Below are 22,283 nucleotides of genomic sequence, written 5' to 3' on the forward strand. Positions count from 1 at the left end.
TGCACGCCAGGCACTGGGGAGAGAGACGTGGAGGCCACGCGTGCCACACACGCCAGGCTCTGGGGAGAGAGACGTGGAGGCCACGCGTGCCACACACGCCAGGCGCTGGGCGGGGGGGGATGGGGAGTGCTGGCTGCCAGGCAGGCACCTGGCTGGGTTTGGCTTCCTGGTTCCTCCTGCCCTAGAGGGAGATGGGGCCACCCCAGCGTTCCTTCCCACTAGCCTCCCCTGGGGGCTGGTGGGATGAGGGACATTCAGTATGGCCAGCACAGCCATCGGCTCGGCTCCCGGGCTGCGGCGGTGGAGTCCACACAGGGTTTCACGCTTGCTGTGTGTCACACAGAGGGACGAGGGGGCCCTGCTGTCCCTGGGGTCTCTCACCAGGGCTCCTGCAAAGACGTCAGGTATCGTCTAAGATGACAGCGACTGCCTAGCATGAGCCCGTTCCTCCAGCCACTCAGCGTTCCGGAAAGATCGCACTCCTGTGGCTTGAAAACAGGAAGACAATGGAACAAGCCAACAGGGCCCCAGACTCTCCAGGCAGCAGCTGGTGGGGGCGTCTACCTGGCCATGATGGGGTCTTCCTGGGGCTCAAGAGGACTTGCTACCAAGCACAAGCCAGGCCCCCCTCCCCTTTTCCTTCAGGGGGTGCAGGGCCCCGGGCAGCACCCGGCAGAGATCTGGAGGAGGTGTTCTGATGCAGGGGCAATGGGGAAAGGCAGCCTGCCCTCCAGAGGGACCACGGGCTGCAGATGGGCCATCGCCCCTCATGCCTTGGCTGCCCCACCCCTGGCCGGAGCACCCCAGGCTGAGAGGGCCCCCCTCAAAGCCCCAGCTCCTCAAACCCAGTGGGCTCACTGCCTTCCCTCTGCTCAGCCTCCCTGGAGGAAAGACGCTGTCTGGCGGTTCCCGGATCCTGGCCCAGGGGTGTCAGCCTGATTCTTACAAACCGCCTGGACAGGATCGGGTTACGTGTTTTTCGGGAATGTTTAAAAAAAATCTTGCAGTTTCCTTTACCTCCTGCCCCAGGCCCCTCAGCGCCCCTACCCCACCCCATCTTGTTCTGAACAAACTTGATATATATGACAATTCTGGCCTGCGAAAGATAAGGGAGGCCCGGGTGTTGGCTGCACAGAGGAAGTCTTTGTTACAGAAAACGATTCACCATAGGGCCCCTCCACACACAAGGCCCCGAATTCTCGGAGAATGTTCCGGTCCCAGCCCAGGATTCCCACTTTCACAGCTCTCCCGCGAGCAGATTTTGCATGAAGGAATGTCAGCTGTCCTCCTCCCAAGCAGCTGCCTTCAGACAGGAACGCAGCCAACCCAAACCCTGTCAACCTCGGTCCTGGGACAGACAGGAGACCCGGCTGGGGCCTCGGCGACGTCCACTGTGGTGGAGACAGCCTGCCCTGCTGCCTTTGCCCCAGGCCTCACAGAGGGGGCTGCGAGCCCTCCAGCTTGTCCACACACCATCCTTGGGACCAGAGGACTGTCCCCAAGTCTCCATGTCCACCACCCTCCCCTACACAGGAGAGAAACCATGAAGGGAGGGCCGGGCCGGGCTGCGCCAGGTCAAAGAAGCCAAAACCGTGTGACAGCCACAGGCAATGAGGAGAAACCAGCCACGCTCACCGGGAGGAGCGCTGAGCGTTGAACGCAGGCTGCGAAATGGATGGTGGTGTCCCACGAGCCGCACACCCTGGCTAAGCTGAAGGTCCTCATTCCAGAGGATACGCACGGGCTTTGTAGGGAGAAAGGGTCACACTGTCTCCAACATACTCTCAAATGTCTCGGGATAAAAATGAAGCAGGCTGGGTGCGGTGGCTCACGCCTGTAATCCCAGCACTTTGGGTGGGTTGGCCGAGGCGGGAGGATTGCTTGAGCTCAGGAGTTCAAGACCAGCCTGGGTAACATGGCGAAACCCCATCTCTACAAAAGATACAAAAATTAGCTGGGCGTGGTGGCACGCACCCATAGTCCCAGCTACTCAGGAGGCTGAGGTGGGAACACGTGAGCCCAGGAGGCCGAGGCTGCGGGAGCCACAAGTATGCCACTGGCACTCCAACCTGGGCAGCACAGCAAGACTCTCTCTGTGTCTCAAAAAAAAAAAAAAAAAAAAAAAAAAAAAAGATAACAAAAACCCCACAAAACCCATATAGGTATCTTTGCATACAGAGAGAAGCTTGCAGAGCACATGGGAGATGAGAACCACCAGGAACCTGGCAGAGGCTGGGGGCTGCTCGTACTGACAAGCCTGAGATTAAATCAAAATCCAAACACCCAGGAAGAAAGAGACAGACTGCGGAACCCAAAGGCCATGAACCAGCCTGGGCGCTGTACAAGCACAGGGCATGGAGGGTTGGCCCAGGGCACACACTCTCCCACTTCCATCTTCCCAGAAAATAAAATTGCCGCTAATTTAAATGCAAGTCTAAATGCCCCGAGCAACTGCTCTTTCAAAAATTATCCTGTTAAATAAATAGCTTGACTTTCCCGGAAGGTCAGACAGCAGGGATCTTAGGCCCTGTGGGCTGCATGGCCTTGGTAGCAGCACTCAAATCTACCATTGCACACGCAGCCAGAGGCATTAGGCCCTCAAGTATGCAGGGCCGTGTGCTAATAAAGCTTTATTTACATGCACAGGCAGCCACTCTGTGGGCCATGGTTTGTAGACCCCTGGGGTGCCCTCAAATTCATATGATGAAGCCCTAATCCCCAGTATTTTGTGTGGAAAGGGGCCCCTGCAGGTGGAATTAGTTAGGAGGGGTCACAGTGGAGCAGGGTGGCCTCCAATCCAGTAAGACTGGTGTCCTTACACAGAGGAGAAACGTGGCTGCAGACACACACAGAGGATGCCCTGTGAGGTAAAGGGAGGGACTGGGGAGCTACATCTAGAAGACAAAAGACCCACGTCACCAGCCACCCCAGAAGCTGGCAGAGGCCTCAGAAGAGCCAGCCCTGCCCACACCTGGGTCTCGGCCCTCCATCTTCCAGAGCTGTGAGAGTGCCACCTCCATTGTTTAAGCTGCCCAGCCTGGGGTCCCCCATTACGCAGCCTGGGTGTACTCTCCCAACCCACGTGGGCAGGAGGTGGGCCCTGCAGTCCCTCTGGCAGGCCAGAGGCTGGCAGGGAGGGAGACCCACGCGCGGCGTGGGTTTGAAGTGCGGGCTGGGAAGCCGCTGTGGCCCAAGCCAGCTCTCCTGGGTTCCCTGAGAGAGGGAGGTCCTGAGAAGCCACAGCGGGCGGCCTCAAAAGCATATTTTGCCCTCCTGACCCTCAACGTCTCGCTGGGAGGGCTCAGCATGTCTCCCCAGGTCCTCGGCACCGGAGGGCCAGGCCACTGCTGAGCCCTCCCAGCCACCACGTGGGGTGGGGCAGGGCAGCGCCAGCCTCTGTTCTAACAAGCACAGCAGGGAAGGCACTCAGGGCACCCACCCAGCTTCTCTTCCTTCCGTAACTCTCGGGGGTTGAGCAGTGGCGCACGAGAGACTCCTGTAAGAGCCGCAGGCAGTGTGGATGATGTGTTTATCACCAAGTACAGGAAGCCTGGTGGGGTTGGAGTCTCTGCTGCAGCCTGGCACAGCCGGAAATTTCTAGAATCCCTCGACACTGTGGAGCCACAGGCCCAGCTGAGCGCCCCTGCTGCCCTGCCCTGGGCCTGAGCTCCCATCTTGGGCAGGGAGCAGGCCAGCCTTCCTTCAGCACCCCTGTCGCTGCATGGCCTGCGTGTGGGGCTGGGTGTCTGCGGACAGCAGTGGGTGTGCTGAGCAGAGCGTGTGGCCAGGGAGGTTGGACCAAGCCACCTGAAAGGCCGAGCCACCATGTCTTCATGCCGTGCCCCGTGGGCCCCAGGCTCTCAGACTGCGGCTTCAGCAGCAGCCCCGCCCCCCACTGTGCACCCACATCCCGAAGCAGAGCACTCGATGCAGGATGCCCATCCAGGGGGCAGCAACACTGCGGTTCCTCTCCCAAACAGCCCCCAAAGCAAGGCCGATCCTACGCCCAGTAAAGCGGCCTCAGAAAGGAGACACTTGGATGGCTTCACAGAGGCAGGGGGCCTGGTCCCGGGTCCTCAGGGGGCACGAGTCACCTGGCCGCCCTCTTTCGGGCACCGAGCGGGTGATGGACATGAGAGACACCACAGGGCTCTGAGAGGCCGCAGTGGGTGTCACAGGCCTCCCCAGGACTGGGAGCTCCTAGCAGACAGAGATTTCAACAGCTTCAGTGTCGCTAAGGGGGAATGCAGGAGGCATCTGCCTTCGGGGGTTCTCAGCCACCAGCACCAGGCTCTGGAGAGCCGGCCATGTCATATCTCCTGTCCCTGAAGGCCAGCGGCTTCAAGTCCCGCTCGGCAGATTCTGAGCCTTTGTTCTTGGAACTCGTGCTGGGACATCAGGGCTCAACCCTGACCCAGGAGGAGGCTTGGCAGCTGAACCTGGGTGGCAGCTGAAGCTCAGCCCAGTCGGGTGCCCCCAACTGCCCCGGTATGACCTCCCTGATCCCAGAGAGACACTGGGGCCTGCCCTGCACCACCTGCCCCTGGTCCACGTTCACCGTCGCTAGCCCCACCCGCCTGAAGCCTGCAGGCCAGCGTCCTTCCTCCCTGAACAGGCCCCAAGATCTGCTATCTCCCTGGGCTGGGCTCCACACAGGGTCTCAGGGCAGAGGAGTGAGAACTTACTCCTACAGTTTCATGGGCAGTGACCTCCAGTGTGGCTGCGTAGAGCTGCAGGCTGCCCGGTGCCCTGGGGGCTGCGCAGAGTGAGGGTCCACATCTGTCAAGCCCTCTGGGCCAGCTCCAGGGGCTCGGGGCAGATAGGATCCAGGGTCCCCGCCCGCACAGACACAAGGCCCTGCAGTGAGGGTCTGGGGGTGCAGGATCCCAGTCCGGCCCTGCCTTTCACTAGCCCATGGTCTGCTTGCACAGAGAACCTGGCACACAGTGGGTGCTTAATAAAGCTTTGCTGGCTGAACAAATGCAGGCAGAAACAGCCCCGCCGGGGAGATGAGAACTGCATTCTGAAGCCTCACAGCGGCCTAGGCGGTGGGGACGGGTCTTGGCTGGGCAGCTCCCAAGTGACAGGGACAAAGAGGCAAGCAAGCCCACAGCCCCGCAGGGGGACGCGACTCTTCCCAGAGCGCCCTGCAGCCCCGAGGAGGGAGTGGGTACCCCTGTTTCTGGGCAACCAGTCCAGCGGGGAGTCGCCCCTGAAGCAAGCATGTGGGACAGGGCTTCATCAGACCCACAGAGCTCACCAGGCAGGGTGGGGCAGGCAGGAGAACCTCTGGCGACAGCAGCTGCAGAGGGAATCAGACCTTGGGGTTGGTTGAGGGAAATCCTGAGTCACCCACCGGTTCCCCAACCCGGGCAAAGGTGCTTTCACCTCTGTGTCTGTTCCCGGCAGGCAGCGGCAGCAAAGGCACTGCGGGAAAGCGCCGAAGGCCACGCGCACAGCAGGCTCCCCATCCGGGCAGCTGCGGGTCCCAGGTGGTAAACACCAGTTGGGGACCTGCGGGTCTGCGGGTGCCCTGCTGGGGGCAAGTGGAGGCCAGGGCGCTCAGGACAGGATCCGACAGGACCTGACCTTGTTCCGCAGAGAGGGGGGCACCCAGGGCTGTCACGGAGGCCCAGAGAATCCCCACAGGCTCTTGCTTTGCTGCTGAGAAACTGAGGCCTTGCTGTGTGCTGAAGGGGCAGCAGAAACCCCAGCAGTGGAGGCTCGAGCTGGCGGGAGGGGTGGGCCACCGGGCGGGGCAGAGGGAGCCTCAGCAGAGGGGAGGAAGCCGCAGCGATGACCTCATCCCCTAGGCCTCTGGGGCCGCAGCTCACGGGGTTTTTTAACCACAAGCATTGCAGGACAATTCCCTGGTATGCTCACCACCAAAGGCATGGACCAGCCGTGTTTGTGTTGTGCTTTTGAGCGCCTCTCTCTTTGTGTGGGATTTGAAAAAAGCCGTGATCCTGGAGACAAAAGCCAGGCCCTCACCTGGGCCAGGGAAGGGGCTCCTATTGCAGGGAACAGGGGGGCAGCTTCTGGCAGCAGCCGTCCTCGGTGAGAAACAGGAGAGCCACCCAAACCGGGAACTCCTTCCCAAGCAAAAGCACGCACAGCACACACACGTCAGACACCCGTGCGGGCACACATCAGACATATGTGTACACGTGTGCTCACGGAGCCACCTACAAGCGCGCACACGTACACTGGGTGCACACATGCACACGTGTGGCACTTTGACACGTCCACACAGATGTGCACATGCATGTACACGCACACACGGCCGCCTCTGAGTTCAGAAGGCAGGTTGGGGCCCTCTTTGCAGCCCAGGCAGTAGCTCTCCTCCCTGGGAGGCTGTGAGCAAATCTCCCTGCCCTGCAATCCCGGGCGGTGCCGGCCGGACCCCGGCCGAGACCAGATTCCTCCCAAAATGGCTTTTTCAGGCCCACCGCATATCCCTGGTTCAGCAGAATGCCTAATCCCTCCGAGGCCGCGCTGGGGTTTCCTTCGCCGTTCCGAGATAACAGCTTTCTGGCACTGCAAAGCTGGGCGTAGCAAAGGAAACGAGAAGGCAGGGGCTCCCTGGGAACACACTGCGTTGATCACCGCTTCCCCCAGCGTTTAAACATCGTGCTCTCAGAATCGCCACGTGGTTCCCGCACCCCGCCGACCCCTCCTGGGTTCCCCAAGGCTGTGGTTTGGGCTCCCCGGCTCAGCACTCCTTGGCCCGGGCAGCAGCTCCGGAGTTGCACGTAACACGAGTGCCCCCTGGCGTCTCCCAGCGCCCCTACCGCCTGGCCCCAGGGGCTGCAAACACTTTTGCTTCTTGGCCTCCCCCGGCGCCCCCAGCCGTCCTGCCTGCACCCCTGCACAGCCCCCCTCTGCTAGAATCAAGAACCCAACAGTCGTCCTCACTCTTCCAGGCCCGAAGCCTCGGAAACCTGCTGTCAGGCCCTTCCCCGGGAAGTCCCCCAACTTCGGCCTGTGCTCTGAGCTCCATGGCCCTGGAAGGGGTCCCGGCCTGTCCCGCCAGCACCTACTTACCTTCTTCCCATGGCGCCCCGCCCACCTGAGCACCCCCTCCTCCAAGCACGTGGTCACTGTCCCTGCAGATGCTCCCCACCCAGAGCCCCACGTCTCCATCTCAGCTCTGCCTTTGACGGGTCTGCGCATCCACCTCTCAAGACCAGGTCCCCCGGCTGCCTCGCTCTCTGCTGTGTCCCCAGTGTGCCCTCACCGTGGCCATGACTGAGTGACAGCTGGACTCTCAAATTCCCTTGAAGGGTTTGTCTCCACGAGGCCAGTGCTTCCAGAGCCCACTGGGAAGCGTGGTGAGGCGAGTGGCAGGGCAGGTGTCTCCCACGCCCACACTGTGCAGGGGCTGCTGAGGCCGGGAGCACACATCAAGCTGGCGTGTCCCCGTGAGGCAGCTCTGGCCAACAGACTCGATGGAGGGAAGAACACACACAGCCAGGAAGTGCCATGCGAAGTCTGTGGGGTGAGCGCGGCCATGGGGTCCCACCCTGGGGGAGCGTGGAATGGCCTGAGGCCCCCCAGAGACCCCCCCCCAACCCAGAACAGGGCAGGTCGATGGGGATGGTGTGAAGGTGGTGGCCGCCAAGCAGAGGCCTGAAACCTGACAAGAGGCTGAGTGCTGACGCTCCCGAGGACAGCCAGGCCCAGGGCAGAGCATGCGCAAAGGCCCTGGGGCAGCCAGGAATGTCCCAGGCTTGGCCTGGAGCGAGGGAGCCCAGGCTGGGGGAGGTGGGGGGGAGTGTTGTGGGTGACAGGCCTGAATGTGGGCACCTTGGGGAATGTATCCCAAACACCACAGGAGCTTCTGGAACGATCAGGTTTTTGTCTTAGAAAGTCCTCTCCAGCCGCTGTGTGCAGGGACCACCTGGTGACACGTGAGGGGTGCCAGGGAGGCAGCCGGACTGAGAGAAGGGAGCTGCAAGCCACTGAAAGGCCTGGCCCCTGCTGACCAGAGATCCATGGCCACAGTTCAGCAAAGAGCCACCAGGTGGCGCACAGACCCCAGGGATGGGTGGACAGTGGGCAGGGCTGCCGGGATGAAGCCCCCTTGCCCTTGGGAGCAAGGCCCAGCCCTGTGCCTTGAAATCCAGGGTCTGCCCTCCTGCCTGGGCAGGGCTGCATCCTGGGGAGCAACACTACCTGCTCTGCTCTATGATCCTGTCCCCCGCCTGGTTTAGATGCCACACAGGGACCTTGGGGCGCTGCTGGTGATTCTAGGGCTGAGTCGGGCACGTGCAGCCCAGGGCATGTTTGAAGGTCTCTGCAGGTTGGGCCTGGGTGCAGGCCTCTCTGGGTTTCACCCTCCCAGCCGCGCAGGAGATGACCACCAGGAAGTGGGGACCTGAACTCAGGAGCTTTGGTGCTACAGGCCCTGGCTGGGCAGGGGCACCAGGGTGGGCTCACGTCAGCACCGGGGTGCCATTTAAAACCAAGCAAGTCCCAGGCCGCTCAGGGGGTAAGGGGCTAAGCACCCAGATCCAAGCCTGTAGTACACGAGGGACAGGACAGGCAGAGTCTCATGTCTCATGCATGGCACAGGCATGAACGCATGTATATACACACATGTACGCACACACAGCAACACATATCTATACATGACTACACACAACACAGCCACACATAAACATATAATACATACTCACAGGTGCACAGTGTAATGGGCCTATATTTGGCCACATTCACACATGTGTACGCACGTGCTCAGATACACACGTGCACACATGGATGCGCATTGAAACAGAGCCAAACATGCATTAAAGCCCCCACATGCGCACGTGTATGCACACTTACCTACATACTCAGATACGGACGCACACTGCAACACACAGCCGCACCCACAGGTAAACACGTGCATGTCCACACAGCCACACGTCCACACGTGCATATGTCTGCAGAGGTGCACGGTGCCTCACACAGAGACCCTCCAGGGCAATGGTTGGCAGCCCGGCTCTCACAGCCTGGGAACCACTGGCATCCTGGGCCCCAGGCCCTCCAGGGAAAAGTACCAGGTCAGGGACCCCCCATAAACCCAGCCCCCATGGCAGAACCAGCAAAGGACATGCCATGGCCACTCCTGCAGGTGAGCTAAACTTGTCAGCTGGCCGGGGCAGGACGCTGACCTCCAGCGACTCGGTGGGATGCTAACCTGAGAGCCAGGTCTGTGGTGGGTGAAGAGGACAGATGCCATGCGGACACCATAAAAGGTGAGGCCCATGCTGCCAAGGCCACTGGACGTTGCCCTGAGGGTGAAAGATGGCCTCACTGCAACAAAGATAGCACCGCAAGACGATACACTGACCCCACGTCACGGGGGCAGTGCGAAAGTCTGAACGAAGTATGAGGGGACAATGTGATGGGACATGAAACTCACATGCCAGGACCAAGGGGGTTTGTTCCAGGATGGCAAGGCGGGCCGCTCACCAGCAGGAGCAGGAAAGACCCCTGACCAGAATCCACATGGTCACTGTAAAGCCACACCAGACATCAGCCCTGAAGGACCCTTCCTAAGCACGGGAGACGCATCTCCCCTGCCCAGGGGCTGGCTGGCCGCAGACACCACCCCCAGCTCTGGACAGAGCCAAGCAGCAATCTGCCCTCCTGGCAGGCATCCCTTATCTGAAAACCCAAAAGAATGCAAAGGACAGAGGGGAAAGCTTCTGTGACCACAGCCATGAGAAGTGGGGCCACAGCCTGTGGCAGAAATCAATGGCTTTCACAGACGCCAGAAAGTGCTTGGAAGACAGACAGACCAGAGACTCCCCATGTGATTGCAACAATAACAACTTACTATCACCAACATTATTATTATCAGGAAGAGACTTAACAAAAACTGACGGTCACCTCCATAATGAAACCATAAAACACTACCCATGTATAGGCATGCCCCGCTCTTGGGGTCCAAGGAGATGTCGGTCCCCCAGATTCATCCATCCACCCCCATCACGTTTCCTCCCAGGGCTGGACGAGGTGATGGCAAAGTTCACTGGGAAAAGTAAGGCTGCAAGCGCCACCAGGAAACCCCTGAAAAAGCCAGCCCTGCAGAGGTGCAAAACAACACCGTGAGACCGACTTTAGTACGGGAGAGCCAAGCTGCGAGGGCCCTGGTGAGGGGAAAGTCCAGCGGACCAGTGGGACAGAATTGAAAACCCCAAAGCAGACCCTTCCTACTGCCCCTGAACCTCTGGGTTACAGAGAAGACGGGCCCTCCAGCCAGGCAGGACCGATGGACTGTGGAAGGCATGGCACAGGAAGAACTGGGAAGCCAGGGAAGGACAACCGGCCTGGGCCTCACACCCCATACCAGGAAGCTCCCAGGCACTGTGGAGCGCACACAGTTAACCTGGTCAGGGAAGGTGAATTTCTCCGCACTCAGCTACGGCCCAAGCTCCAGAAGCAACGAAGGAAAGGTAAAGTTGACTCCCTAGAAATAAGGCAGATGCCACCGCTGAAGCCATCACGAGAGGACTCGGGAGCCCCATGGGGCAGGCTCCCCTGGCCAGGAAGACATAGCACTGAAAAGCAGCACGAAGCCAGCCCAGATCCACCTGTATGAGCTGGGAGCTGAGTCCGTGACTCTCTTCCTTTGCAGACACTGGGAAGATTCCACGACAAGACCGGAAAACAGCAAAGCTGGACCAAGGAGAGCTGCTGGACCGGGTCCTGCCGGATCCCGTGCGCTGCCCACGGCCCACACTCAGGCGGCTTCCATGGGGACCCCGTGGGCCCCAGACATAGCTGGTCCCCTGCACCCCGCCTTCCGGGTAGCCTCACAGCCAGATCAACTTTGAGGTTTCTCCCCAGGCCGTGAGCCAGCCTCGTCCTGCTCCCAGTGCCCGGCCAGCAGAAACGGCACAGCGTGGGGCAACCCCACCTACAGCCAGTCGCTCCAGGCCTCCTTGCCACAGCTGGGCCTGTTCAAGTTGAGGGGTATCTGGGGACCTGTCCCCAGCCCTGTCTTGGAGAGGAGAGGAGTCCTGACCGCCGTGTCGTGGGCCGAGGCCGTGGAACTGACAGCTGTGTGGTGCACCCCACCCTCAGAGAAAGGAGCTGACAACTGCCCAGGTCCAGGGCATGGGGGTTGGAAATTCCCCGGATCCTCAAGCTACCCTGGGCACCTCCAGGGACACTGGTTTCATGCTTCTTTTCAGTGCTGTCTTCCTGGCCAGGGGAGCCTGTCCCGCCGGGCCCCTGAGTCCTCTCACAATGGCTTCAGCAGTGGTGTTCACTACCTTTCCTTCATTGCTTCTGAGCACACAGGCATGACGCGGCTAGTGGTGGCAGCCCTCACCCGCAGGGAGGAAGACACAGGGCACTCAGAACCCAGCAAAGGCCTGAGGAAGGACCGTGTGCCGAGGCAGGCACTGCCCCCAGCTCGGGAACATTCCTGCCCCCAGTCCAGGACACTCCCGCCAGTGACACTACACAGAGTGCCTCTCAGGCTGACGGAAGGGACCACCCAGGTGCCTGGGGTGGGGGCTGCTTCTGGGACACCTTCAGGGCCCGTGTGCCAGCCATAACCCAGGAGCAGGAGTCACCAGACCCCAGGGACACTGTGGATGAAGGCTCGGGCAGGCCTCTGCTACCCACACCTCCAACTCCACCCTATATCCTCCTTCCTTTCAGCCAAGCTCGGAAGCCCCTCTCTAGGAAGCCCTTTCAGACCGCCAGCTCCAGGCTCCTCTCAGTCCTTGCCCCCTCGCCTGTGGCAAACACATCCCAAGTCACTTGGCAAGTGTGGGTGCTGGGGAGGTGTCCCCACCGTGTATCAGGGCAGGGCCAACATATGAGCAAGGGGCCGGGAGCAGCTCTGCCCCACCTGATGGGATCAGTGCCAGGCAGATGCCAGCCACCAGGCAGCATGACATCCAGCCGTGCCCTCGGATACTACATACCATCCAGAAGAGGGTGCCTGTAGCCAGGGCGGCATACTGCTCAATGGTGGACAGCACGCTGAAGATGAGGCAGACCAGGACAATGAGGAAGCTGCAAGACAGGGACATGGCTGTCAGTTCCACGCCTCAGCCCACCCCACGGCGGTCAGTTCCACGCCTCGGCCCACCCCACGGCGGTCAGTTCCACGCCTCGGCCCACCCCACGGTGGTCAGTTCCACGCCTTGGCCCACCCCACGGCGGTCAGTTCCACGCCTCAGCCCACCCTACTGATGCACCTGGGGAGCAGCGGAAGGGCCCCGGCCTCAGCCCCGCCCCGGGGTAGGAACAGACAGTGCTGCGAAAATGCAATTGTCCTTTAGCTGAGCACACACTCAAGGTAGGTCCGCACAAGGGATGCTGGCCCGTCGTGGGAAGGCACGAGGCACCAACATATGCTGCCACATGGACGGGCCCTGGAAACATGGTGCCAAGGCCAGACACAGACAGGTGACTGCCTGCTGACCACCTGCCACGTGGCTACACCCAGGACAGCCAGAGCCACAGAAACAGAAAGCAGTCTGGTGGCTGCCCCAGGGCAGGATAAACGCTCTAGATGCGGATGGCGGTGATGGCCACACAACGCTGAGTGTCCTAGAGCCACGAGAGGCCCACTTTCTGTAAGTGAACCATGGCGTGGAATTGCATCTCGGCACAGCTGATTTTACAGCTCACTTCCAGAGCGTAGTCAGAGGCCTCCTGCCCAGGAGTGGAAGGCCCAGGGCGGGGGTGCTGATGGTCACAGCACAGAAGCCAGCCCACCGGGGAGGGTCCTGACATCTGCACCAGGAGTCTGGTTGGCAGAGGGGCCTTGAGGCTGCAGGCTGTGGGCCGCTCTCATGTGGTTTTACTTCCTCCTCCCCAGGGCCACAGAACCCATGAAAGGGAAGGTGCAGAGCCCCACCCTGGGGCCAACGCTCTGTGGGCACGCGGAGAACAGACGGGCCGCCTGCTTTGATCCCCGGAACCGTAAAGATAAGGAGCTGCTGCCTCTGCAAACGCACCCTCCAGGGCCCGCCCCACCTACCTCCCGCCTCAGGGGAGACTCCAAGGACCCCCATGGGTCCCCAGCGACAGAACAGCCAGGAAGCGGCCACATGGCTCCAAGGTCCCCGGGAGACACAAACAGAAAGCCACACAGACCCTGGGGGTGCCAGCATAGGTTGCCCAGGCTCCTCCCCTCCCTGAGGTCCTGCCATCCCAAGTGGCTTCTAACCCACCCAGGGCAGCCAGGGGGCCTCCTGCATTGCCCCCGCACTCGGCCGCACCCAGAACCCATCCTCTCCCACCTGTCCAGATGCACACAGTCCGGCCCACCCTCTCCAGGTCCCCAGAGCCCACAGTAAGCAGGCTACCCTCCTGCACAGCCTGCCCTAGCTCATCCTCTCATGCACAGAGGCTTCTAAGGGAGCTGGGGCTCTGGGGCCAGCTCCACAAGCTCCCGTGGGCAGGGCAATCCTTTCCAGACCTCTGGCAGCCCTACCCAAAGGCACTTGAGGACTCACTCAGCCAACGACACTGCTCAGGCCCCCTTCCTGGGTTCCTCCCTCCCCAGAGCCACAGTCCCGCTGCAGCCACCACTTCCTCAGCGACACCCCATCCTGCCCACACTGGCCAGCTCTACCCGCAGAGCCAACCCCAGCCAGCCCCTGTCTGCACCCTGCCCATCTATCCTCATCTCCCCCTGACCATGGTGCCCACCTCCGCCCTTGGCGCCCCCAGCCCACATACCCTGCCAGTCAGTGAACCCTCAATGTCACCCCCCAGCATGGTATCACAATGGCTCCAGACCACCCCAGCTCCTCCCGGCCCTTGTTGCCAGTCCTGACCGTGCCTGGCCCAGCCCATCTCAGGCCCCCTGTACCTGCTGCTGCCCAGCCTAGAAGACCAGCTTGAGGGTCCTGCAGGCGGCCCTGTCTCATGGGCAGAGCCCAGCTCCGACGTCCAACCCTGGCCCCCACAGCACCCCACAGCACCCCACTGTGACCTTTATACTCAAGTATCGCCGCTGGGACCAGAGACTGTTGTCCACCCCCCAGACCATGAGCACCCCAAGAGTGGGGCTGTGGGCTGCAGTCCACGCCCAGGACAGGGCCTGGCACACAGGAGATGATCAGTCCCATGTGAGCTCCTCCATTTAATCTCTAAGCCCCAAAGCTGCCACTGCGTCCCTGCCACCATGACCCTTCCTTTGCTTCCTGAGGTTACTCCCCCACTGGGACATTCAACCCAAACACAAGTCTGATCAGCCCTGTGGTTCCCAGGAGCACCTGGAAGCTGGCATGCAGCCCTGCCCTTCCTTGGGCCTCGGTCTCCCGACCCTGCCTGCCCGGAGCTCTGGCTGCATCAACTGCCTGGCATTTGCATGTGAAGTGCTTCCGGCCAGGGACCCTCTCTGCACCCCGCCCTCCACACTGCCTTGGCTCTGAGGATGCTGCCTGCCCAGCTTGGGCAGGATGTCCAGGCCCTGCCAGGCTCCCCCGGGTGCTCCCACACTGACACCATGCCCTCATCTGTCTCTGGGGATAATCCACACAGTGCTGGCCCGGGGTGGGTGCAGAGTACTTTGTTCGACAGACACGGCTGGAGCCTCCGGGACGGCCGTGCAGGGCCCTCCATAGGGTGAATCTGTGGATCTCACGGGGACATGAGCAAAGGGCAGCCGGGAGGGGGAGTGTCCCTCTGCACTGGGCACCATTCCGGGCACTGCAAATGGGCTCAGCCCGGCCCACCTTGCCCCGAGCATGCTGCCTACTGCTGGAGCAGGGCTCCCTCCAGGCTCTCAGAAGAGCCTTTGCGCCAACCCACATGCCCTGGTCCCAAACCCTGCACTCCCAAGGCTGGGCTGGGTCTCTGCCGCTTGCTGGTAAAACGGCCGGCTCTCCCCACCTCACCAGGGCTCCCTCCGCCAGGACTGCCACACCTAATCCTCCTGGGCGTCTGTTTGTTTTGATTTGCAGTGAGCGGGGAAGTAAGATTAGACACAGCCTGGCTCAGCCACAAGGAAGCAGAGCAAGGGTTCCCCTAGAAGGAGATGTCGCCTGCCTGTTCCCTGGGCCCACGGGGTGCAGAGGCCCAGGGCAGCATCTGCACATGGGGAGGCAGTGCCCACTGGTTGCCCCTCCATGGCCATGTGACCCAGGCACCTCCCCTGCCTCAGTTTCCTCACCAACACAAAGAAGCAACCCACAGAGCTTCTTCCCAGGCTGTGGAGGGACGTGTCGGCAGCAGGGAGTCAGGAGTGAGCATCGACTTCACCCTGAGGCCCTGGATAAGCCCGGCAGCTCCCAGTGCTATCTCCTGTAAAGATGTGGCAAAACCCACCACCCACCAGCGGCTGTGGGAGGATCCACTAAGTTGCTCTCTGTCCAGCAACAGAAAGTGCTCCCGGGGGCTGCAGGCCACTGCCTGGTACCTACACCCCCGCTCACGGACCACCAGCCCAGCCAGTGCTGTGCAGACGGTAACACAGATCCCCATGAGACTCTGCCAGAGTGTGACATCACCACCGCTCTGCCATCAAACACATGCTACAGGTAGGGAAGCAGAGGCTCCAAGGGCTTCTGAGGTCACAACTGTGGTAAACTGAGGAGGAGACACAGGACTGCAGCTGGGTTCCCTGACCAGCATGGCCGGTGTCCTGGAGGCTGGGCCCTGGGACCCTTTGGCCCTTGGCGTGAGACACCTTGCTGGGCTCCCGTCTCAGTGCATGTGAGCAGGGATGGTGCTGCAGCGAGGGCGGCACAGCAGCGTCCCCGTCACCCAGCGTGGCCTCCGTCCTCCTGTCTCCTCTGCAACTCGGATCCTCCTGCTTCTCTAGAAGAACCCTCGAGGTCACAGTTAGGGCCTGCCCAGGTATGAGCCATCCCTCAGTCACCCTGCAAAGCCCCTTTGGCCAAACAACCTAACTTGTTCACAGGACAAGGACACAGACACCTCAGGGTCACCCTTCAGCCACACGACAGCCACATTTGCCAGCCACGCCCCTGCCTCACAGCCGCTTTTCTAGAAGACCACAGGCAACACTGCCTTCTGCATCTCCCGTCACGGCCTTTCCCTTCCTATGCTGTGTGGGTGACAGCCGGCCACGGACTGCAAATACCAAGCGCCTGGGCTTTGTGGCAGATTCCAGCTGCAGGAGCTCTCTTGCCCACGTGCTGTGCTCCGGGACACATGGGCTCAGGTGTGTGGAGTCACTGCAGCGGGAAGATTCCTGACTGGGCCTTTCGGGGAAGATAGAGGCCGGTTAGGGAAGGCCACACGTGCCCTGGGCCAGCCCCGCAGAATGCACCCACGCGGACGTCCACCCCAGCCCTCTGGGCAGAGATGCCTAGGGAAAGCCCCATGTGGTGGAATCACAGCTGAGGCAGAAGACAGCGCTCCAGGCCCAGAGAACGGTCCCCTGCAGGCCGGGCAGATGGTGGAGGCGGGTGCCCCTGGGCCAGGCTGGCTGTCAGCCTTGCCATATCCTGATGGCTAAATGATTCTTCCGATATTTCCATACGAAGTGCTAGCCTCAGAAGGAATTATATGATAAAGCTTACTTTTATCTACTCCAGATAAAAAGTTTTACCTTATTTATCACTTTATCTATTCTTGTCTTGGGCAGAGCTGGGAGCCTCACAGGTGGTGGGCTAGATGTCCGACATGCAGACAGCGCTGTCCCTGCCCTGGAGTGACTCAGGGCCTGGGGTGCCTGTGCCCTCTCCCACCTCTGCAGGGCCACCCGCCACTCCCTCTGCCTCAGCTCCAAGCCCAGGCAGTCATAGCCCCCGACTCCACAGAGCCGGGAAACTGAGGCCCTGGGAAAGGAGAATCCTATGTGTGTTCTGAACTCAGAGTGGGAGGCAGGGCAGGCTGGGGAAGGGGTGGGGGAGAGAAGACCATGCGGTCCCCTGAATACCATCCCAGCTGAGCACCCAGGAAGGTGTGGTCATGGGGGGTTTGCCACATGAGTGGGGAGCCCGCCACACCCCAGGAGACAGCCCCCTACTTGTTCTCCTTTATGGCAGACTGGCCGCAGGGGCAGCAACAACACTTCAGCGTCTCAGCGCTGGGTGCCCGGGAACACGGAGAAGGCAGGAGCCCTGCCAGGGCCATAGCCTGAGACACAGCAGGAGGGCTTTTCGGGGTGCAGGCAGCAGGCCTGCCTGGGCTCCATGGCTCAGACGGCCTGGGGCCACAGCGAGCTGAAGCTGGGACTCTGCAGCCTGCTGTCACACACACGGGGACCCCTGAGCAGTGCCTCGTGGGCCGGGTCAATCCCGGTGACCCGCCAAGTGAATCTAGTCCAGGCGGGGGACGTGCCAGGACTCAGGCCTTGCATGCCCACTCAGGGACAGGCCCCCCACACAGTGTGTGACAGCCTCTTTAGCCCATGGGGGCTGTTTTATAACCCTGAGCGTTTCCCAATAAAGCTGAGAAAGCGGAGAGAGCCGCCTACTTCACGTGCAGACGCGCGAGCAGCTTGAGGGGTGCCCTTAGAACTCCAGCTCAAGGCCACTGCACCCCACAGCTCACCCAGGGCCGAAGCTGAAACCCCGGGGCGCGTGACCACTGGAGCGCTCCACAGAACTTTGCTCTCTCAGCTCCATATGCTTAATTTCTTGAGTCTATAAACATAAAATTATGTTAATACTTGAAGAGTTTTGTCAGTCTGAAAAGCATCATGCGTGGAAGGACATGAGCACGGAGGAGCTTTGGGGACAGAGCACCGGACACAGAAGCACGAACGCTGCAGGGCTCCACTCGGGAGGCACCCACAGCGGCCAAATCCAGGGTCGCAGGGAAGAGGACAGCAGGGCCAGGGGAGGGGGGGTCTGTGGACACAGGGAGCCAGCTGGCTAGGCTGGGGAGAGGCAGGTCCCTGGTCACGCAGGACGGCGGGGCCGGGGAGAGAGAGTGGCATTTCACGGGTGCAGAGTCTGAGTTTGGGAAGAGAAGTTTTGGTGTGGATGGTGCTGATGGCTGCACAGCCACGTCAGTGTATCTAATGCCACTGAACTGTGACCTTACAAAGAGCAAAGATGGTAAGTTTTGTGTTATGTGTATTTTATCACAATAAAAAACATTTTTTTAAAGGAAACAACAAATAACATTCATAGAGCAAGCATCAGAGTGTTGAAAATGTTCTTGCCGGGCGCGGTGGCTCATGCCTGTAATCCCAGCACTTTGGGAGGCTGAGGCGGGTAGATAAACCTGAGGTCGGGAGTTCGAGACCAGCCCGATTAACATGGAGAAACCTCGTTTCTACTAAAAATACAAAAATTAGCTGGGTGTGGTGGTGGCACACGCCTGTAATCCCAGCTACTGGGGAGGCTGAGGCAGGAGAATAGCTTCAACCTGGGAGGCAGAGGTTGTGGTGAACTGTGATTGTACCATTACACTCCAGCCTGGGCAACAAGAGTTGAAAGAAGAAAGAAAGAAAGAAGGAAAGAAAGAGAAAGAAAGGAAGGAGAAAGAGAGAGAGAGAGAAGGAAGGAAGGAAGGAAGAAAGGAAGGAAGGAAAGAAAGAAAGGAAGAAAGGAAGAAGGGAAGGAAGGAAGGAAGAAAGAAAGAAAGAAAGAAAGAAAGAAAGAAAAAGAAAAAAAGAAAGAAAGAAAGAAGGGAAGGAAGGAAGGAAGGAGAAAAAGAAAGAAAATGTTCCAGGTGGCTGGAGAATGAGGTCAGCAATGTCCAAAGACCCCTACTGGGGACGGGACCTTGCCAGGCTGATAGGCAGACAATGGGTTTGTGAAGTCAACCTGAAGCCCAAGGCCAGCTAGGGCCTTGAATGTGCAACTTCAAGGGAATAAACATCGATGCTTAAACCCAAACCACATCTCGGGGCTTTTCTTAAAGAAGAAAAAACAAAAGTCATCCTGGGAGATTCCCAGTGCCTCTGAAACCCACGGGCCCCAGCAAGAAAAGCCTGGGAGCTGGAGAGGGCAGGCCTCCCCTGCTCTCTCGCTGCCCACCAGCTGGTCTCCCTCCATCCCTGACCTGGCCACTGAGCTCAGAGCCCTGGGATGTGGATGCCCAGGAGCAGAGGTCTCAGGGCCTGCCAGGGCTATAATCCAGGGCTGAATCCACACCTCAGAAAGAGCTACCAGCTGGCCAAGCCCCACACCACTGGCTGTCATCGGGAAGCCTCAGCAGGGTTTGGGGGTCACCAAGGCTCCTACCTGTTCACCTGCTTCCTGGTGCTGCATGGGTCAGGGGTCAGGCATCTCCCGACCCCTCCCAGAGGGGCGAGTCCAGCCCACACTGAGGGCCCTATGCTCGGCTGGACACCGGGCACGGGATCCTCGTCCAGGCCCCACATGGAAAGTACCACATCGTGGAAGCCCCAGTGAGGAGCTGGAAGCCCTGGTGAGGCTGCCCCCGGAACCCTCCGGATTGGGGAGCAGGAGGCACTGTCAACCAATGGGGACACTGAGGCTGAGATACAGCATGAGACATGCCCAGACGGGCCGACTCCAGGGCGCCTGGCCCCAGCACGCGGTGCCATGGTTCTGGGGCAGGAATGCGACATCAGGCCCTGTGCTGTCCTGGGTGGCGGTCGGGGCGACAGGGCCTGTTCCAGCCTCTGGAGGCTCCTGTGTCCTGGGTGTGTGGCAACATTACCCTTCTGTGCGGCACGTGGCCAGATCCTCCTTCGTGGAATCTGTCCTTTTAGGAGGCCACGTGTCACTAGACTTGGGCCCCTGGGTGATGCAATCATGTCTCTCCAGACCCTCCACCTCAGCAGCAAAGGGGCTTTCTCTACATCAGGTCACATTTGCAGCTTCCAGGGACGGAAACCAACATCTTGGGGACCACCACCTGGCCTGCTAGGGCGTACGATGAGCATTTAACACGTTACTTATGATAATTATTAGCAGATTTTGAATTCTTAAACAGCAGAATTAGGTATCGTCAAAAACATTTATTGGGTTTTTTGGTTTTCTGAGACACGGTCTCACTCTGTCGCCCAGGCTGGAGAACGGTGGCATGATACCGGCTCACTGTAGCCTCAATTTCCTGGCCTCAGGCAATCCTCTAGCCTCGGTCTCCCGAAGTGCTGGGATTACAGGTGTGAGCCACCATGCCCGGCCTAGCGTCTTCATTTTTAAAACATAATTCAAAATGTACTGTTTCCTTCTCCTCCTCTTATCTCCAGATCCTTAAAGGAAATGCATCTGCAAAGACTCTTTTAAAAAAAGGGTCACGTCCATTTGTACTGGGGTCAATACAGGGACGTCTCTCACCATTCAGCTCGAAGGGCACCACCCAAACCCTGTCACGCTGGAGAGAAGGGAGCTGGGTGACGGCTCCCAGCACAGGTGAGACCCGGTCGGCCCATCTGCAGCAGGCAGCTGCCATGACAGGACCAGGTCCATGTGGCTCCCTAGCACCCGGCCCCTCAGGAACTGCCACTTCTCACCGGAATGGCAACAGCTGCCCCCCAACCACTGCCCCTCAGGCCACCCCACAGCACCCTGCCGTTGTCCACACTGGCTGGTTGGCTGGCGGGGGCTTACAACAGGGCACAACCCACAGAGGGCCTGCGGATGTGATCCACACCCGCCGACAGACCCACAACCCGGGACTCCCGGTCCACTCCGGGTGCACGGACGCCTCCCCGCCAGGCCAGGCCTCCTGGGCCCAGGGCTCCCGTGGCCACCCCGAGCCTCACACTTTCTTCAACAATTCAACTGAGGCTTGTCCCACAGCAGCCCGAGTCTCATTTCTTTAAAACGTTCCTGAAGGCAACGTGATCCACAGCCCAAAGGCCGTGACAATGGGTGGCTCGATGTGGCCGGGGGTCAGATTTCTGCCCCCATTGTCTCCCAAAGCCCTAAGTGTGCTGCCCCTGTTAGACACAGACGTCAGCCCACCTGTTAAGGACCCATCAGGAGATTAAACCTGTGTCCTGCGGCAGGACCAAGGCTGTCCTCAGCCTCTTGGGGTTTCAGCTGACACTTTTTACAAAACAGATCTGGACTGGGAACCCCAAGCAACAGGCCCCTCCCTGCCAGCTTTTGGCTGGGCCCCCACGGAGCTCTTGTGCCTGCAGCACATCCCCAGAGGCTGGTCCCTCTGTCGGGGCCACCAGGCCTGTACCCCAGCTGCAGCCCACTCCCCTGCTCTCCCCGCCTCTGTCTCTCCTGTGCTAGGCAGTGTCTACCGGCAGCCATGGCCATCGGGAAAGTGTGAATCCTATCAGGCCCTTCCCATGTTACAAGACCGCTACATGAATCCTGGACCCCAAGCCCTCCTGGGGAGGCCCTTGCCTGGCTTCCCCGCCAGGCTCTCAGGAGGCTTCCGGCTCTGGCTTGCACAGTTCATGGACTGCTGGGCAGCCACTGCCACCACTGTCTCCCCGACCAGAGCAGGGGCTCCCCAGACAGGGGCCCACCAGCTGCACCGACCCCCAAGGCCCAGTGCCAGGCCTGGGATGCACGTTTGTGAGGTGTTTGCTGAATGACTGATGGTGTGAATGAAAGTTTAGGGTAAACCCGGAAGCTTAGTGAATGAAGTCTCAGTGCTGCCTCTTCCATGCAGGCCTCCAAGGTGAATCTAGAAGTGAGATGAAGCTCCTTAGGCTCTGTTCTTTTCCTTCCTGTCCTGCCCCACCCCACAGGCACAGCCTGGCCCTGTGTGGTCTTTGAAGCCGCGTTCTGGAACCCCCACCCCCAGGCTCATGCCAACAGCGCAGGTTGACAGGTCACTGAGAGCCTCCTGGGGTGGGCTCTGACGTGAGCTGGGGGTGCAGGCATGGCCACCCCAGCAGGCAGGTGTGAGCGGGAAGGACATGCAGACACATGCTCCCAGGGCCATGGTCCCACCGGCCAAACCGGTCCCTCTTCCCTGAAGGAGCAGAGTCTCAGGGACTGCCCCTAGAAGACCAACTCAGGACAGACCCAGGAGGCAGGGGGACCCTGCCATCCCGCCTGGCTGTCACACCACATGCCTGGACACCCTGGGATGAGGTCCTGCTTCTCCTTCCATCCTGTCTGAGTGCTGCCAGACAGAGGTGAGACACCACAGGTGAGGCGTGGTCAGACTCAGCCCGCGTGGGGCGGGGAACGTGCCCCAAAGCCAACCTGTCCTGGGGCTTCTCAGCCCTGAGCCCCCTTTGGTGCAGACGGAATGCCAGGCCTCCCACCAGAGCCCTCCAAGGTGCCCCAGGAGCTTCCCAGCTGGAGATTCACCAGGTGCGTGTCACCCCATCCCCAAGCACCAGGAACCTGGATGCCTCAGCACCAAGAGGTGACACATGGAGAGGCAGTGGGATGGGCGTTTCCTTTTCAACAGCCTTGCAGGGTGGGGACTGCGGGGTCCAGCTAAGCACGGGA

The 22,283-nt window shown here is 60.2% G+C and overlaps 1 protein-coding gene across 1 annotated transcript in view; it reads right to left on the reverse strand.

Moving 5' to 3' along the window:
• The window catches only part of KCNQ1 (potassium voltage-gated channel subfamily Q member 1), a 390,974-nt gene that overhangs the window by 300,698 nt on the left and 67,993 nt on the right, over window positions 1–22,283 (reverse strand). Inside the window, exon 2 of the mRNA XM_032268483.1 lies at window positions 11,928–12,018. Within this exon, the coding sequence (XP_032124374.1) occupies window positions 11,928–12,018 (91 nt within the window). The remainder of the gene's footprint in view (window positions 1–11,927; window positions 12,019–22,283) is intronic.

Source organism: Sapajus apella, unplaced genomic scaffold (genome assembly GCF_009761245.1).
Source record: "Sapajus apella isolate SASKATOON/1434 unplaced genomic scaffold, GSC_monkey_1.0 scaffold181, whole genome shotgun sequence".
NCBI lineage: Eukaryota > Metazoa > Chordata > Mammalia > Primates > Cebidae > Sapajus > Sapajus apella.